At 50.1% G+C, this 19,204-nt stretch overlaps 1 protein-coding gene across 2 annotated transcripts in view; it reads right to left on the bottom strand.

Moving 5' to 3' along the window:
- Positions 1-399: 399 nt before the first annotated feature.
- RELB (RELB proto-oncogene, NF-kB subunit) overlaps positions 400-19,204 on the bottom strand; it is a 32,669-nt gene continuing 13,864 nt past the window's right edge. For both annotated transcript variants that reach the window (XM_081108237.1, XM_081108238.1), the window contains exons 4-11: positions 14,472-14,629; positions 12,821-12,912; positions 12,572-12,703; positions 9,882-9,986; positions 4,289-4,504; positions 2,935-3,003; positions 2,740-2,817; positions 400-1,167 (exon numbers count right to left, since the gene is read on the bottom strand). In XM_081108237.1, the coding sequence (XP_080964363.1) occupies positions 782-1,167; positions 2,740-2,817; positions 2,935-3,003; positions 4,289-4,504; positions 9,882-9,986; positions 12,572-12,703; positions 12,821-12,912; positions 14,472-14,629 (1,236 nt within the window). In that variant the 3' untranslated portion in view covers positions 400-781. The remainder of the gene's footprint in view (positions 1,168-2,739; positions 2,818-2,934; positions 3,004-4,288; positions 4,505-9,881; positions 9,987-12,571; positions 12,704-12,820; positions 12,913-14,471; positions 14,630-19,204) is intronic.

The following is a 19,204-nucleotide window of genomic DNA, read 5'->3' as shown; positions in this document are numbered from 1 at the left end:
GGAGGCGGGGAAATTGAGGACATCTGTAACGGTGTCAACAATGAATAAAAAGTAGCTGAAACCGGTTTGGCTCAGTGGATAGAGCGTCGGCCTGCGGACTGGAAGGTCCCGGGTTCGATTCCGGTCAAGGGCATGTGCCTGGGTTGCGGGCATATCCCCAGTGGGAGATGTGCAGGAGGCAGCTGATTGATGTTTCTCTCTCATCGATGTTTCTATCTCTCTCCCTTCCTCCTGTAAAAAATCAATAAAATATAAAAAAAAGTTATATTAAAATAAATAAATAAATAAAAAGTAAATACATAAAACAAAAAAGAATAAAAACCGAATGGGCAGATAAACATTATAAGAAAAATTGAGGAGGAACTAGTAATAACAACAACAAAAAAAGAGACAAGACCCCTAAGGCTCAAAACTCATCTTTATTGGAAAGACAACAGCCTATCCCCTACCTTCCTGGGGAAGGGGGGCTGGAATACCGTCCTCCGTATGTACACTCGTCAGAATCATCCAGGAGAAGGTGTCCCCAACTCTGGGGACTAAGTGCATGGGAACAAAGTCCCGTTCCTCTCTGGACTCAGTTTTCTCATTTGTGAAATGGGCTCAGGGGAAACCCCGTGCTGCAGAGCTGCTCACCGATGCAGAAAACGTCCGATTCAGAAGGATGAGGTGGGGAGACCTGACCAAGGGGGGCTCCAAGGGGGTACTGCCCATCCTGGCGGGGTTCCCACGGCCCCGTCCACCTCCCTCCCCACCCAGCGCCTCTCCTCTGGCACTGAGGTGGTTACGTGGCCTCAGGCCCGGGGGACAGGAGGCCACCCCCAAAGCCCGCCTCCCGGTACTGGTTGGGGAACATGTTGCTGCCCACAAGGCTGGCAGTGCCCCCGTCCCCGGGGACTGGAGCCTGGTATGAGTCCAGTGTCATTGGCTCAGGGCCCGACGGCTCCCCGACCGTGGCCCCTGCAACCCCATTGCCTGAGACAGCGCTGGCAAGTGGCGGGGCCGGGGGCAGCATGTCCAGCACAGTGAAGAGTGCAGGGTTCGTGGTTTCATAGGGAAAGCCATCGTCCAGGAGGTCCGGCCCACCAGGGGGCTCCAGGCCAGGGAGGGACACGGGGCTGGGGAAGAAGTCTGAATCGGGCAGCAGGGCGGACGGTGGGAGGAACGGGCCTGTAGGGATGAGAAGAGAGAGAAGGAAGGTGGTGGCTTTAGAGTCAACTTCTGGCCAGGTTCTAACTCCAATGGCCAGTCCCAGGCTCAGTGTGTGATCAGTGTGGCCTCCTTTAATCCCAAGGAGAACCAGGGTTGAAACAATACTGCGATGCTGGGGAGTTTTCCCTACGAATGAGGAAGGAGAATGGGCTCAAAAGCGCCCCCCTCACCCTCAAATATAAAGACAATCCAAAAAAGTGAAATATCCACACCAGGGGAGAAGTCGCCAGTCCCCAAACTGGGAGGTAAAATGACAAGTGTCGTTCTAGGAGAGCCTCTGTTTTTGAGATAAGACACACTTCACCAGCAAAGTCTGATTATGCTGATCTCAGAAAGAAACACAGGGCTGCTGGGATTTTATTTCCCAGCGTCCCTTGCAGCTCGATATGGGCCCCTGCCTGAGTTCTGCTGGCTGGAATGTGGGCACGGTGGCTGGAGCTGCAGCAGACATCTGGACCATGACATGGAAACTGAGTTGAAAAAGGCAGGAGCCTGGGACTCTGGTGATCATGCAGCCACCAAAGCATCCCTGGACCACCTACCTCTGGACTGTGTTTATGTGAAAGGACAAATAAATTCTGTCCTATTGAAACCTCTGTCGTGTTGGGTTTTGCTGTGAAGACAATTAAACATGCTCATAACAAATGGGGGTGGAGAGGCTGGGCGTTAGTTACCCGGTGCAGTGGGGCGGGAGGGACAACAAATGGTACTGGCAATGCCCAGGGTGGGACTGGCTGCGATGACCAGGCGGGGCTGGCTGAGTGGTTGGTGGCTGGCTGGGAGCTGGGTGCCCTGGGGCAGCAGGCTGTCGGGGAACAGTGTTCTAAGAGCTAGTGGTCAGCAGGTGGGAGGTCTCTGATGGCAGCCAGCTAGGACGGGAGACTGGCATGTGAGTTGAGATGGAGGCAGGGGGAGAGGCAGGCTCTGACCTTGAGGTTGGCTGGCTCTGACAGCCACCCCCAGTCGTCCACCTCCTCCTCCCTGCTCCCCGTGTCACACCCATCATCACTGATCTATACTGATGCTCAGGTGCAACTGCCTGCTCCACCGGGACTAACTGTGACCTTGGACAAGAGGCTTCTCCTCTCTGAGCTTCCGTGTTTTCCGCCAGGAAAGCAGGGGCTGCGGAGACTGATAGCAGCCACCTTGCGGGCGATGGTGCAGATCAAGTGAGAAAAGACACACAAAGCACTTAGGCGCCTGTCATACAGTGTCTGTAAAATAAAGACATGAAATGTTAAAAGGCCGGTGAGAGAGGTATGTGGTGAGACTGGGCAGGCACGCCGCTGAGGCTCTGAGAGGTGCAGCAACTTGGCCAAGGTCACACAGCAAGTAGATGGTCCGGTGGAGACCAGAGCCTCCGGGCTGCGTCCAGAATGGCTATTCTTCCCACTTTATGTTGTTGGCTAAGTGGGGTGTCACTGGCCTTGTGGGAGCTTTGGGGGAACCAGAAGAAGCCCGAAAAGCAGGGCTGCAGCTCACCCTCAGCCCACTTCAGAGGGGAGGGGCTGGCACAGAGCTGGGACCCACCTGAGCCATGGCTGGGCAGGAAGTGGTCCAGGAAGGCTGGCTTTTTCCTCCGTCGCTTGCTCTCGATGCCATGGGGGTCTGCGGGAAGGGCAGAGGTGAGGACCCCGGGACCCAACAGCCCCTCCTCCCCAGCCTGGGGGAGGGCAGGACAGGGGGGACCTGGAGATGGGGTGGGAAGGGGCAAAGGGGACACACCAGAACTGTTCAGCTCTCCCAGGACGTCGGGCATCCCCCGTTTTCGCTTCTTGTCCACACCGTAGCTGTCTGTTCAGGAGATATCAGGGACGTACAGAGTAATCCATCAATAACAACAATTAAGAATTAATTTTAGAGACCGTTTTTGAAAGTTGTTGAGCTTGACCAACCCATGCAAATAGATGTCCACATCTTAATCAGAATACAACGCAAATCCACTCCTAACCAAGCTGGTCTTTGTTGTTCCTGGAACACCCCAGGCACTATCCTGCCTCAGGGCCTTTGCACTTGCTGTTCTAGCTGCTTAAAACACTCTTCCTCACCCTGGCCAGTGTTGCTCAGTGGTTAGAGGGTCAGCCCAAGCACCCAAGGGTCTCAGGTTTGATTCCCGGTCAAGGGCATATACCTAGGTTGGAAGTTCTGTCCCCTGCCCGATCCCTGGTGCCTAGCGAACAGCAACCCATTGATGTGTCTCTCTCATATAGATGCTTCTCTCTCCTCTTTCTCCCTCCCTCCCTTCCACTCTCTCTAAAAAAAAAAAAAAAAAAAAAAGGAAAACTATCCTTGGGTGAGGATTAAGAAAAAAGCAACTCTTCCTCAACTCCCACCCCTTCCCTGGAGAACTACTTATTCATCCTCCCATCTTCAGCTCAGCTGTCCCCTCCTCCAGGAAGCCCTCCTTGACCCCTAAGTCTGGGTCAGATACCCTCTCTGGGCAATCTGAGTCCCCTGAGCAATTCCTTCCCGGTCCTGCCCACTGTATGTGAATGGGTCTGCCCTCCGTAGGTCTGAGAATTATGAGGCTATTTGGTCACCACTATTTCCTCAGCACAGGGTCAGGCATGAGCAGCATGATGAGGAGAGCAATGATTAAATCCTCCCCCAAACCCTAGCCTGTTTGGCTCAGTGGATAGAGCATCCGCCTGTGGACTGAAGTGTCCCAGGTTCGAGTATGGTCAAGGGCAAATGCCCAGGTTGCGGGCTCGATCCCCAGGGTGGGGCATGCAGGAGGCAGCTAATCAATGATTATCATCATTGATGTTTCTATCTCTCTCTTCCTCTCCCTTCCTCTCTGAAATCAATAAAAATATTTTTTTAAAAATCCTCCCCCAAATGCCATGAGGTGGATACTATTATTATTTCCATTCTGCACAGAAGAAGAGTGAGATACTGAGGGGCCAAGATCACACAGCCAGTAAGTGGCAGAACTGGGATTCAGACCCCAGTCTGTCCAGCTCTGAGCCTGCATTCTACTTCTGCCTCTTCCCCTTTCCCTCTGAGTTGCCCAAGCAAGGCCAAAGGCCTGGTCTCTGGCGGGGGTGGGAGGGGTGTCGCCCTGCGTTGCTGTGGTTACCGTGGTCCCGAGGCAGGTATGTGAAGGGCAGAGGCTCGCTGCAGACACCATCGGTGAGCCGCTGCAGGAAGACATTGACTGTCACAGGTTCGACGATCTCCAGGTCCTCGTAGGGCGGTGTCTTGAACACGATGGCAATCTGGCGGTGCACGTCGGCCTGGGAGAAGTCAGCCCGGCCTTCCCAGGAGGCACTGCTGAACACCACCGATATATCCTCTGTGGGGAGTAAGGACATCAGCTGAGCAAGGACCCTGGCCCACTGGGCCCCCAACTCACTCCGTCTCCCCCACATCAATATTAATATTCCTAAGAACCAAACTAATCATGTGGTAACTGACCTTCTGTTGAGCACCTACAGTGTGACACACCGACAGTCACCGCCAGTTATTATATACTAGAGGCCCGGTGCACGAAATTCGTGTGCAGGGGGTGGGGGGGCGGTCCCCTCAGCCCAACCTGCACCCTCTCCAATCTGGGACCCCTTGGGGGATGTCCGACTGCCAATCCCAGGATCAGGCCTAAACCAGCAGTCAGGCATCCCTCTCACAATCCTGGACCACTGGCTCCTAATCACTCACCTGCCTGCCTGCCTGGTCGCCCCTAACTGCCCCCACTCACCGGCCTAATCACCCCTCACTGCCTCTGCATGCCGGCCTGATCGCCCCTAACTGCACTCCCTGCTGGCCAGGTTGCCCCCAACTGCCCCCTTCCTGCCGGCCTGGTCACCCCATGCAGCCTGCTGTTCAGTCGTTTGGTTGTCCCTCACTAACCCCCCTGCCAGCCTGGTCATAGGCAGCCATCTTGTGAGGGTGTGAGGGTTAATTTGCATATTACCTCTTTATTATTATCTCATTTAATCCTTTTAACAACCCCAAAGGCAGCTAGACTTAATATTCCCACTGGGTCAGGGGTCCCCAAGACCACCGTCAGATTCAGCAAATCACGAAGGGGACTCACAGGACTCAGCATATAGTCTGTATCACGGCTATGATGTATCACAGCAAAAAGATACCAGGCGCCCTCGGAAAAGGGAAACGGTGCCTGGAGCGAGTCCAGAGGAAACCAGGCTCAAGCTTCCAAGAGTCCTCTCCCGGTGGAGAAACACAGGACATAGCAATCCCCCAGGAACAAGATGTGAGCACACACACTGAGAAATGCTGTCTGTCAGGGAAGCTCCTCAGAGACTCAGAGCCCAGGGTTTTTACTGGGGGTGGTCACCTAAGCACCCTGTGCCTGGCACATACCAAAATCCCAGGCTCCCCGAAGGACAGCAGGTGTTCCACACAAACCACGCTGCTCATACAAACAGGGCAGGCACAGAGAGCCACGCTTACCACTCAGGGGATGGGGAGGACACTCTCAAAATGCAAGTTCCCAGAAGCCAGCCACGGGCCAACCTTGTAAGCAGGCCTTTCAAAGGATAAAGGTCTCAGATCTGCTATGTTCATTATTTTCTACACCACCCCCACTTAAAAATATATTAATTTTTGTTTATTGACTTTTAGAGAGAAATAAAGGGAGAGAGAGAGACATCAATTTGTTGTTCCGCTTATTTATGCATTCACTGGTTGATTCTTGTATGTTGCTCGGACTGGGGATCGAACCCACCACCTTGGCATATCGGGCTGACACTCTAACCAAGTGAGTTACTCAGCTAGGAAGACACACCCACTTTAACGATGGAGAAACTGAGGCTTGGAGAGGTTGAGAAACCGGTTTGGCTCAGTGGATAGAGCGTCGGCCTGCGGACTGAAAGGTCCCAGGTTCGATTCCAGTCAAGGGCATGTACCTGAGTTGCGGGCACATCCCCAGTAGGAGATGTGCAGGAGGCAGCTGATCAATGTTTCTCTCTCATCGATGTTTCTAGCTCTCTATCTCTCTCCCTTCCTCTCTGTAAAAAATCAATAAAATATATTTAAAAAAAAGAAAAACAAAAAGAAACTTGCCCCAAGTCACACAGCCAGGAGGGAGTAGCCAGGGTTCAGTATGCTACTCGGCCTGCTATTCTTTTTCTTGTCTCATTGCATTGCCTTTCTCATCACACTAACACCACCTTCTGAGGCTTTCTGTGTCAGGCACACACATGGCCTCTAACTCACAGAAACCCTATGAAGAAGGGAGCCCATTGCATAGAGGAGGAAGCAACGGCACAGAGAGGTAAAGTCACTTGTCCCAGGACACGCAGCCAGCACGTGGTAGCGCCAAGGTGGGAGCCCAGGAGGGTAGAGCTCTTCCCCACCAGCGCTGTCTGCTGTGGCCGGGGGGGCTGTCTGATATCTCTAGGACTAGTTTCCTCCCTAACAGAGGAAATGTCATAGCACCTACCTCATAGGGTTCTAAGACAATTAAACAAACCACTCAATGTAAGGGGCTTAGATGAAGGTTTAGGATATAATAAGTGCTCGGTCCATGTTAAATATGAGTGATCCTATTAGCATTGTGCAAAGTACCTACTCCAGGCCGGGTACAGAGAAAATCCTCAGTAAATGCTAACTCTTTACAGTGCACCGGTTGGGCAGTTGGGATCCCTCGTCATCCTACCAGTGACTCATTTAGGGATGAGGACATGGAGGCTCAGGTTGGGGAGGCACCTCCCTGAGATCGGCCAGTGAATAAATGATGGAACAGGACTCATACCTGCCTCTAATGATTCACCCATACCTGGAATGTTTCCCTGCCCTCGTCCCAGCTGCCAGGCTGCTAACAATCCCCTTGGTCTTCCTCAGATCTCAGCTCAAATGTCACCTCCTCTGGGAAGCCTTCCCAGATGCCTAGACCATGTCTGGTCTTGTTGTTCAGCCTCAGCACTTTGTCTCCTTCCCGCTCAGCATCACGCACATTGGTCATTTGCGTTTCTTTCCCTCCTCCCCACTGAACTGAGAGCCCTATGAGGACCGGGCCTGGGCCTGGGCCTGTCTCTGCCATCGCTGTGTCCAGCACTGCCCACACAGGGGCCACCACAGAGGAGCCACCCAATAACCATCTGCTCATTCATTCAAAACTTCATAAGACTCTCCCACTGCTGGGTCTATATCCAAAGAATGGAAGACAGGTGTTCATACAAAAACCTGTACATGAATATTCACGGCAGCACTATTCGGAATGCCCAAAAGGTGGAAACGGCCCAAATGCCCATCCACAGATGAATGGGTAAATAAATGTGGTAGATCCACACAATGCAATATCGTTCAGCCGTAAGAAGAAATGAAGCACAGACACATCACTACAGGGATAAACCTTGAAAACATTATGCCAAGTGAAGGAAGCCACACATACAAGGTCACGTATTATAGACTTCCACGTACGTGAATAGGCAAATCCATAGAGAGAAAACAGATTCTTCGTGGTTGCCAGGGGCTGGAGGAGGAGGGAATAGGGAGTGACTGCTAATGGGTATGGGGTTCTTTCTTCCTTTTTTTTTTTTTTTGGTGTGTGTGTGTGTGTCTAGAATGTGGATAGGGTTTCCTTCTGAGGTATGAAATTGTTCTGGAACTAGATAGTGGTGGTGACACAACCTTGTGAATATATGAAATGCCACTGAACTGTATATAAAATGCTTTAAAAATTTTTAAGTGGCCCTGACTGGTTTGGCTCAGTGGATAGAGCGTCAGCCTGCGGACTCAAGGGTCCCAGGTTCGATTCCGGTCAAGGGCATGTACCTTGGTTGCAGGCGCATCCCCAGTAGGGGGTGTGCAGGAGGCAGCTGATCGGTGTTTCTCTCTCATCAATGTTTCTAACTCTCTATCCCTCTCCCTTCTTCTGTAAAAAATCAATAAAATATATTTAAAAAAATTTTTTTAAGTGAACCTTGTAGCTAAAAAGAAAGTAAAACAAGTTTTTTCCTGGTAACCTCATGTGTGCTTGGCCCGGAACTGGGTGGTTCTGGGGACACGGTTGCTCACTAAGACAGTGCCAGGTCCTGCCCGCTTGACTCAGTGGGGAAGACAGACATTAACTATACAATCCCACAACCTGAGAAAGGATGCGGGGTCCTTGTGGCTGTGGCAGGCTCTCCCACCCACCTCCCCTCTCACTGCCCTCTTACCCCATCGGCCTCCCTGTTCTTCCAACAATCACACCTGCTTCTGCCTCAGGGCCTTGGCAGTTGCTGTTCCTTGTGCTGGAACACTCTTCCCCGTGCGGCCACACAGACCCTTCATGGGCCCCCTTAGTAAAATTGTGCCCCACCACCACTCCAGCCGTTCTTCTCCATCCCCTTTCTCAGTATCGTTTTTCTCCAAATGCTACCTTTTCATATCTCCCCGAATTGTTTTCAACTCTATTATGTTTCCTCCCAGAGGAAATGATGCACAGCAGTGTGCCTGGATTCAAATCCTGTCACTACCTGCCTAGCTGTGTGACCTTCAGCCAGTTACTTCACCTTTTTGTGGCTCAGTTTCCTCATCAGCAAATGGAAATTATAATAATAGGCTCTACCTCATAGAATATCAGGCGACTAGATGATCTAATGAGCGATGTGTGCAAAGCACTTACAACACAGCAAGGTAAGTCTCAGCTCTGCTTTGTTACTGTTGGCGGTGATGTTATGTATAATAGAGTCACATGACAGAAACGCAAAGGATGCAGAAGAGATGCAGGGTGTCCCTCCAAAATGCATTTACACGTTAACAGCTGATAGCTGCTCAGTCTTGAAAGTGAAATGTATTTCAATAAGCACTGCCTTTATAATTATTCAAAGTGTGTGTATACATTTTGGGGGGGACACCCTATATATACAATAAAAGGGAAGGCTCCCTCCTGCTGTCTTGCAGACAGGCAGTCCCGGGTGGAGGTTTTGAAATTTTATTTTATTTAATATATTTTTATTTATTTCAGAGAGGAAGGGAAAGGGAGAGAGAGAGAGAAACATCAATAATAAGAATCATTGATGGGCTGCCTCCAGCATGCCCCCTACTGAGGATCGAGCCCGCAACCCAGGCATGTGCCTTTGACCGAAATCGAACCCAGGACCCTTCAGCACGCAGGCCAACGCTCTATCCACTGAGCTAAACCAGCCAGGCTTTTTTTTTTAGGAGTGTGTGAGTCAGGGGTCTCCACCGACAGAGAAGGGACAGGATGTGTATGTGTGAGAGAAACAAAGACAGAGGGACAGATTCAGCAAGAGATGAGACAGAGAATCAGAGAGAGAAAAGGAGAAAAAGGGAAACAGACAGAGAGACACAGCGACAGAGAGACAGACAGGAACAGAGTGGAGGGTTTGGGGGAAACCCTATTTGAAGAAGGGACATTTGAACAGACATGAGTGACATGGAGAGATGCTCCCCCCGCCCCTGTTGTCCTGCTTTCTTCCGCCGTAGCCCTTATCACAACCATCGTAAAGCATTTATTTGTGCAACTCCACGATTTTTGTAGCAGCCTCCCAGACGTGAGCTCCTGGTGCTGAGGCCTGCATGGCCCTCCTCTGTACGTGAATGAGTGAGTGACTGAGTAACTGAATGAACCAATCGTCTGTGTCTGACTCCAAAACCAGAGTTCTGGATCCTTCCGCCCCACAGCCGGTGCTCCAGCTCCTCCTGGGCTACCCCACAAGCCGCCAGCCCCCCGGGCCTGCTGGCTGCCCCAGGCCCCTCACCTTTCTGCACCTTGTCACACAACAGGTAGAGCTCCTCGCCACCTGTGCACGGCCCGCTCTCCTTGTTGATCCGGCAGATCCGCAGCTCGGACGTGTTTGTGGACTCTGGGAAGGAGCATGAGGAAGAGGTACATGAGAAAAAACGGGAATTCAGTCATCACATCCTTACCAGGTACCCTGTGGGCGCCCACCCTGGGCCAGGGAGAGGTGGGGGATAGAGAAGCCAGGGCACCTGTCCCTCCTGGAACCCAGGGTCGGGGTGGAGAAAGAAGCCACTCAGACAAGCGGGGGTTAATGGACAAGTCCTCCATGCTGAGGTCGGGCGAGTGTCTGGCTAAAGGAGAGACCCTCGAATTCAGGGGGAGTTGGCAGGGTCAGGCATCAGAGCCAATTCCTAGATGAGGGTTAATGTCCTGAAACCGGTAGTGTACACCTGTTGTTTTACCTCTACCAGTCCTGGCCCTTCTGCTAACTGCCCCCCAACTTTCTTTGGAGGGACCACCCCACATCTCAGTGATGCGGGGTAGGGTAAGACTGAGTCCACTCCCTAGCTCAGCAGTGAGCATGTGCCCCAGACCTGGCCAATCAGAACATCACCTCCTCCTGGCCACAGCTGATTGGTCAGAGAGGACACATGACCAACCTCAGGCCAATGAGAGACAGCCCTGAGACTTTGAGCAGAACTATTAGGAGACCGGGAGAGGTGCCAACCTGGAAGGATATGAGCCTAGGGCCGCACACAATTACCTTGCTCCCAGGTGGGATGGCATTGCCAAGAGTGACTCTAACACGGAGGAAGCATAGCTAGAGAGGACGCAGACCCTAATGACCTCTCTGAAGAAGGCCTGAAGCACTGTGCTACCTCTAGATGTTTTTTTAGTTAATGGAACAAATTCTTTTTTTTCTCTTTCTGCCCATTCGAGTTCAGATTCTATCACTTGCATCCATAAAAGCCCTGATTGAAGTAATAGCCTTCCCCATTTTAATGCTTATGGCAGTCACTGTAAGCTGGCTAAAACCTAGCAGCCATTCCCAACCCCCTCTTCCATGCCTGTACCCCTCTATTGAGGATGAAAACCTAAATACTTTCTTTCCCAGACTCCCTTGCAACCATGGGACCAAGCCTGGCCAATGGGACATAAGCAGAAGTCGAACTTGGGTGGTGCACACACAGCACAACATACAGATGATGTATTATAGAATTGTATGCCTGAAACTATGTAATTTTTATTAACCAATGTCATCTCAATAAAGTCAATTAAAAAGGGGGAGGGGGAAACCCGGCTGATGTGACTCAGTGGTTGAGCACTGACCCATGAACCAAGCGGTCACTGTTCGATTCCCAGTCAGGGCACAAGCCCAGGTTGCAGGCTGGACCCCCAGGTAGGGGGAGTGCAGGAGGCGGCCTATGATGATGTTTCCTTTCCTCGATGTTTCCATCTCTCTATCCCTCTCCTTCTCTCTCTAAAAATCAATAAAAACATGTTGTTGTTTTTTAAAAAGGGGGGAGCCGAAACCGGTTTGGCTCAGTGGATAGACCGTCGGCCTGCGGACTGAAAGGTCCTAGGTTCGATTCCGGTCAAGGGCATGTACCTGGGTTGCGGGCACATCCCCAGTAGGAGATGTGCAGGAGGGGGCTGATCGATGTTTCTCTCTCATCGATGTTTCTAACTCTCTATCTCTCTCCCTTCCTCTCTGTAAAAAAATCAATAAAAAATATATTTTAAAAAATAAATAAATAAATAAATAAAATAAAAAAGGGGGGGGAAAGCAATCTACCAGGGGGTTCCTGGGGAATATATTATTTTCTCTATCAAAGACAGAAACAGTATTACTCATGCTGCCTCTTCCCTAGGGTAGCCTAGCACAGGTGTACAGGCCGTACGCCCTACAATATGCGAAGGTCCCGCTTCCACAGACCACATAGGAAACGCTGACCCCTGGCTCTGTCAGTGGACAGCTCGCTCGCCATACGGGGTGGCACTGCCCATCACGCCTCGAATACAGACATGACGCCTAGAGCTGCAGCAGCCAGCTCATGACCATGAGGGGAAAGCAAAGAGAATCACAGAGCTGCTGAACCAGTTCCCCAAAACTGCTGAGCCGCTGAATCCACGGGACCAGGCTTCAAAACTGAGACACAGACACATAGAGAACGCCCACCCAGCCAGTGTTCCTCAGTGGTTAGCGTGTCAGCCTGAGGACTGAAGGGTCTTGGGTTGGATTCTGGTCAAGGGCACGTACCTCAGTTGCAGGCTCCATCCCCAGCCCTGTGTGGGGCATGTGCGGGAGGCAACCAATCGATGTGTCTCTCTCTGTCTCTCCCCCTCCCTTCCACTCTCTAAAAAAATATCCTCAGTGAAGATTAATGAAAAAAAGGAAGAAAGAAAGAAAGAGAGAAAGAAAGAAAGGAACAAGGGAGGGAAGGGAAGGGAATGGGAGGGAAGGGGAGGGAGGGGAGGGGAGGAAGGAAGGAAGGAAGAAAGGAAGGAAGGAAGGAAGAAAGGAAGGAAGGAAGGGAGGGAGGGAGGAAGGAAGAAAGAAGAAAGAAAGAAAGAAAGAAAGAAAGAAAGAAAGAAAGAAAGAAAGAAAGAAAGAAACTCACTCCCTGTTGGTCCGTGCCTTTGTATGTGGGGCTTTTGGTACCTGCAGCCAAAGACAGTCCTATGGACACAGCACCCTCCACTCACTCTTGTCATAGACAGGCTCAGACAGCACGGGCTCCATCTGGCACATGTGTCCCTGCTGGTCCCTGTAAGAGGCCTGGAAGCAGATCCTCACGACGTTCATGTCCACCTCCTGATGGTTCTTCAGGGACCCAGCTGCGAGAGAGATGTGGGAAAGCTGAGGGTGCGGGAGAGGGGAGGGCTGGAGGCGATGGTGGGGCCCAGAGAAGGCAGGGGAGGGGAGTGGGCAGAGGGGTTGGGGTCTGGGCTCACCGTTATACGGGTCGATGCCCAGCTGGATTTTCCGCTCTATGGCAGCCTCGATCTCCTTCTTCCTCACACACTGGATGCCCAGGTTGTTAAAGCTGCGTGGGGGGCAGGTGGAAGGGAGGTCATCACCAGGGGGCAGGGGTAGCTCTAACCCCCAGGAGGACTCCAGCAGATGCTACCTGCCCTGGGCCCAGGGGTCCCAGCTTTGAAGGGGTCCGGGGTTCAAACCCTCCAGGGTGTCAACACTGGCCAACCTCATTGATAAGAAAACTCAAATGAAACACCAACGCAATGCCAATTTTCACAAACGCATCCAGACAGCAAAGATCAAAGCATGTGCTAGCACCCCCTGCGGGTGAGGTGGTGGGGAGTCAGCCACTCTCGCCCACTGCTGAGGGGCCGGAAATGCTCCAGCAATTCACACTGGAGGACGATCTGGCCGTATTCATCCATTCCACAAATATTTTCTGAGCACCTACTGTGTGCCAGGCAAGTGCTATGCGCCGGGGGATATCGCAGGGAACAAGAGAGACAAAAATCCCTGCTCCTACTAAATGTATAGATCACTAAGAGTATACAGGTACCTACTTGGAGCCGGCAATTTCATTTCTAGGAATTTATCCCAGAGAAGAAATGATCTATACATAAAGCAATTCACTGCGACTCAGTTTATCACAGAAGCACAAGGGACTGAAACCAGCGTAGGTACCCATTAATGGAGGAGTTGCTAGGCCGGTGTGGCTCATCGGTTGAGCGTCAGCCTATGAACCAAGAGGTCACAGTTCGATTCCCGGTCAGGGCACATGCTTGGGTTGTGGGCTCTATCCCCAGCTGGGGGGCATGCAGGAGGCAGCCGATCAATGATTCTCATCACTAATGTTTCTTTCTCCCTCTCCCTTCCTCTCTGATATCAATAATAAACATTGATATCAAGTCGCTGTGTGCATCCACACGTTGGAATATTATGCGGCCAGTAAAAAGGATAGGGCAGCTCCAACTGTTCCGAAAGGCACGATCTCCAAGATGTACTGGAACACAAAAATGAGGTTCGAGTGTCTGCTATTATTTATAAGGAGAGAAAAGATATATCTACGCAGAGCATATTTTTAATTGCCTCCAGGACAATTTTTAGCGCCTCCAGGACACTAGTATCTGGAAGACCAAAGGAGGAAGGAAATTCATTTTTCACTGCACACTCTTTCTGAACCTTTTTGTTTTTTATTTATTAAAAACATATAAATTATAAAGTGAAAGAACGGGCCTTCGGTAAGTCGGGTCTTGGGTCAGATCCCAGCCCTGCCATTGGCTCTCTGTAGCCCTGCAGCCTCTCAGAGCCTCCATTTCCTCTACAACATGGAGATAAATATAGGGTGTCCCAAAATTCGCGCAAAAGATTTACAATTCAACCCAATTGCAAATCTTGCATGAATTTTGGGACACCCTATAGAACGATGTGAACGTGAGTGGGGCGCAGGGCTCCAGGCCTGAGGAGATCCCTCCACCCCCGCAGGCCGCTCGCCCACTGCTGGTCTGGGAAATGCCGTCGGGAGAGTCTGGCTGAGCCGGGCCTTGCCCCGAGGTCTCCCTGGGTGATTCTTAGCCCCTCTGACTCTCCATGACCAAGAGCGGAGGGTCTGGGGCGGGGGTTGGGTACCTGTGCCGGGGGCTGACGTGAGGCCGGAGCCGCACCCTGCAGACGCCGTCGGTGCAGTCTTTCCCCACGAGGCTGTGGGGGTGCACGCGGTGAGGCCAGTCCTTCCACACCAGGCACGCGGTCACCTCCACCTCCCGCAGCCCTCCGCAGTCCCGGAGCTGCAGGAAGACAGTGCACTTTTGGGGGTCCCATCGTGGATACCTGCATCTATCCAAACTCCCTGGGGACTCCCTGGGTAGGTCCCCACCTCCTCCGCTTCCCCCTAGAGTGATGGACGGGTGGGGTGCTTGCTTAAGACCCCCCCCCCCAGATCCTAACCCTGCGACTTCCAGCTGCTGCCCTGAGGGCCTTGTAACACGTTAGCTGCCCCCAGATATACTTCCTCTGGCCACTCAGGCTTTTAAACATTGGGTGCCTCCCAGGCCTCTAAGCACAGCCCACAGATAACATCCTCATGGCAGGAGAGAAAGGCACCCTTACGGTGTCCACCACCTTAACCGGGTGAGCAAGGTCAGCTTCACCGGTACCGGCCCAGTGACCCAGGCACGCCCAACGCCGGGAAGGACACAGCGTCACGGCTGCGACAGCCCCTCCGCAGTGCATCACCTGAGCCTAACCGTGAGGAAGCACCAGACAAACTCAAACTGCAGGTCACCAGGTCAAATATATCAATGTCATGAAAGATGATAAAAAGATGGGTGTTGCCCTAGCTGGTGTTGCTCAGTGGTTAGAGTGTCGGCCCACACACTGAAGGGTTGTGGTTCGATTCCTGGTCAAGGACAGGAACCTGGGGTGCAGGTTCCACTTCAGGGCATGTGTGGGAGGCAACCAGTCAATGTCTCTCTCTCTCCTTCCCTCTCTCCCTCCCTTCCTCCATTCCACTGTCTCTGAAAAATTAATGGAGCCCTGACTGGTTTGGCTCAGTGGATAGAGCGCTGGCCTGCGGACTGAAGGGTCCCAGGTTCGATTCTGGTCAAGGGCATGTACCTTGGTTGCGGGCACATCCCCAGTGGAAGGTGTGCAAGAGGCAGCAGGTCAATGTTTCTCTCTCATTGATGTTTCTAACTCTCTATCCCTCTCCCTTCCTCTCTGTAAAAAATCAATAAAATATATTTTTAAAAATAATAAATAAAAAAATCAATGGAAAAAATATTCTCGGGTGAGGATTAACAACAATAAAAAGATGGGTGTCATATTTTGGATGAAAGGAAAAGAAACATGTATTTTGACCTGGCTGGTAGTTCCATAGTGTGTACATAAGTAACTAATAAACAGATAGGTTTAGAGGCGTGGAATCATGGCACAGACTGCTGGATCTCAAGGGGAAGGGGAGGGGCAGGAAGAGATTAACCACATAATTTATATGCATATATGCATTGCCTATGGATAGAGACAATAGCATGGTGAATGCCTTGGGTGGACGGGAACTGGTGGAAGGGGCAATGGAGGAAAAATGGAGGACATCTATAATACTCTCAACAATAAAGATAAATAAATAAAAATTTATCAAGCTGTATACTTAAGAGTTGATCTTAACAAATATGTGAAGATAAAATATGATAATATATGTTTATTATATTAAATTTAATGTTAACTTCATATTCAAGGTTAATTTGACTAAGTTAATTGTTAAATTGATATTTAAAACTACATTTAAAATTGTAATTATTACATTAAAATTTTAAGATAAAATGCAACTTAAAATATAAATCCATTTTTTAAAAAGCAGAGAGTCACTAGCCCATCCGATGTGGCTCAGTGGTTGAGCAGGAAGTCATGGTTCAGTTTCCAGTCCCCCGGGTCATGGGCTCAATTCCCAGCAAGGGGCGTGCAGGAGGCAGCTGATCAATATTCTCTCTCATCATTGACATTTCTATCTCTCTCTCCCTCTCCCTTCCTCTCTGAAATCAATAAAAATATATTTTTAAAAATAAAATAAAAAGGAGAGAGTCTAAAGAGACACAACCACCAAACACAACATGTGATCCCTGCTTGGATCGTGGATTGAGGAGAGAGAAACAGCCATAAAACGCATTTTGGGACAACTGGGCAATTCAAGTATGGACTCTATGAGATGATGTTATGGAGCACCGTCAATATTCCTACGGTAGTGCCCGTGCTGTAGCTGTGTAGGAGCTTACACTTAGGGGATGCACTTTGAAAGCTGAAGTGTGACGTTAACATGACCACTACAACTCATTTGCAAATAGTTCAGCAAAAGAAAATCAGTGTGTGTGTGTGTGTGTGTGTGTGTGTGTGTGTGTGTGTAGAGAGCGAGCAACCAGAACAGCAAATGTGGCAAATGCCAGCTGGTGCGTATGGGTGAAGAGTACACAGGTTCCTGTTCTTTTAATTTTTCTGTAGATTAAATTTACCTCAAAACTCATCAATTGTATACATTAAATGAGTGCAACTTTTTGTACATCAATTATACCTCAATAAAACTTTGTTAAAATTTTTTTTTAAAGATTTAAAACATTTTTTAAGATAAAAAGTTGGGAAAATTTGGAGCCTACATTGAAAAACGATGAGATATCATGTCATTCCAGATTTCCAGATTCTCGGGTTTTTTAAAATATATATTTTTTTATTTCCCAGCCGGTGTGGCTCAGTGATTGAGCGTTGCCCTGTGAACCAGGAGGTCAAGATTCGATTCCTGGTCAGGGCACATGCCCGAGTTGCAGGCCCGACCTCCAGCAGGGGGTGTGCAGGAGGCAGCTGACAGATGTTGATGTTTCTATCTCTCCCTCTCCCTTCCTCTCTCTCTAAAATCAATAAAAACATATTTTAAAAATATATATGTATTTTTTATTGATTTCAGAGAGGAAGGGAGAGAGACAGAAACATCAATAATGAGAGAGAATCGTCGATCCGCTGTCTCTTACACGTCCCATGCTGGGGATCGAACCCGCAACCTGGGCATGTGTCCTGACTGGGAATGGAACCAGTGTCCTCCTAGTTCATGAGTCGATGCTCAACCACTGAGCCACGCCAGCTGGGCCAGATTCTCTTTTTAAAAAAGGAAGTTTTGGCAAATGGGCTGAATTTCTGCTCAGCAGCCAAAGGCAGCAGTGGATAAAAAGCAACTCGTTTAGTCCTGATGGTGTGGCTCCCTTGGCTGAGCTCCCTCCTGCTCACCAAGACGTCAACCATTTGATTCCCGGTCAGGGCACGTGCCCGGGTTGCATGCTCAATCCCCACTTAGGGGCGTGCAGGAGGCAACCAATTGATGTTTCTCATCGGTTTCTCTCTCTTTCTCTCTCTCCCTCTCCCTAAAAAAATACATTAAAAAACAACAACACACTATATAAAAACAAAAAAAACACAACCCTTTAAACCATGGGCCCAGACCGATGAAGCTTTGTTAAGTTACTTGCTAGCAGCTAGGCCCTGCTCTGAACTACTAAAGCTGGAGCCTGTAAAACACAATAAAACTGCCCAGCTGACTTCCTCGGTGGTTGTGTCAACCTATGAACCAGGAGGTCAGGGCTTGATCCCCAGTGCGGGGAGGGGTGTGTGTGTGCCAGAGGTAGCCAATTAGTGATATTGTTCTCATCATTGATGTTTCTCATTTTAATTTTTTTAAAAATATGTTTTTATTGATTTCCGAGAGGGAGGGAGAGATAGAACCACCAATGGTGAGACAATCATTGATTGGCTGCCTCCTGAACGCCCCCTCCTGGGGATCGAGCCCACAACCTGGGCATGTGCCCTTGACTGGGATTGAACCCAGGACCCTTCAGTCCGCAGGCTGACTCTCCACTGAGCCGAACCAGCTGGGGCCATCATTGATGTTTCTCTCTCTCTCTCCCTCTCCCTTCCTCACTGAAATCAAGAAAAAAAAAAACACACATTTAAAAAAATATATAATAATATGCCAAAACCGGTTTGGCTCAGTGGATAGAGCGTCGGCCTGCGGACTGAAAGGTCCCAGGTTCGATTCCGGTCAAGGGCATGTACCTAGGTTGCAGGCACATCCCCAGTAGGAGATGTGCAGGAGGCAGCTGATCAATGTTTCTCTCTCATCGATGTTTCTAACTCTCTCTCTCTCTCCCTTCCTCTCTGTAAAAAATCAATAAAATATATTTAAAAAATATATATATATATAATAAACCGGCGATGTTCAGTGGGATAATACTGCCCTCTAGCGGACATTCGAGACATTGGGGTGATTTTGGTGACACTGATGCGCACCCTCAGCAGGCAGTAGACAGGCCCAGAGATGCTACTCAGCCTACAAACCAAGGGCATCCCACACAAGTCCTGCAAGACTTCTGAACCTCCCACCACCATTTCATGTCAGTGCAAAACCTGTTTGAAATCACCAGAGCCCAGCCCTAGCCGGTTTGGCTCAATGGATAGAGCATCAGCCTGTGGACTGAAGGGTCTCAGGTTTGAATCTGGCCAAGGGCATATTCCCAGGTTGCAGGTTCTATTCCCAGTAGGGGGCATGCAGGAGGCAGCTGATCAATGACTCTCTCTCATCACTGATGTTTCTCTCTTTCCCTTCCTCTCTGAACTCAATAAAAAATTCATATATTTTTAAAAATCATCAGAGCCCAGAACCTAGTGCTATATTTTTCCCTTAATTTTAAAATACACTGAATTTTTCTAAATCACCGAGTCCGCCAATCTGGTTCAGGCTGCATCCGTGGCCACTGCATTAATGAGGTCAAAAGCAACTGCCACCTTCATTAAGCTTCCCTGGGACTGTGGCCGAGAATTTAATACTG

The sequence above is a fragment of the Myotis nattereri genome (assembly GCF_964212035.1).
Source record: "Myotis nattereri genome assembly, chromosome: 15".
NCBI lineage: Eukaryota > Metazoa > Chordata > Mammalia > Chiroptera > Vespertilionidae > Myotis > Myotis nattereri.
This window is presented reverse-complemented; position numbering and strand designations above follow the sequence as displayed.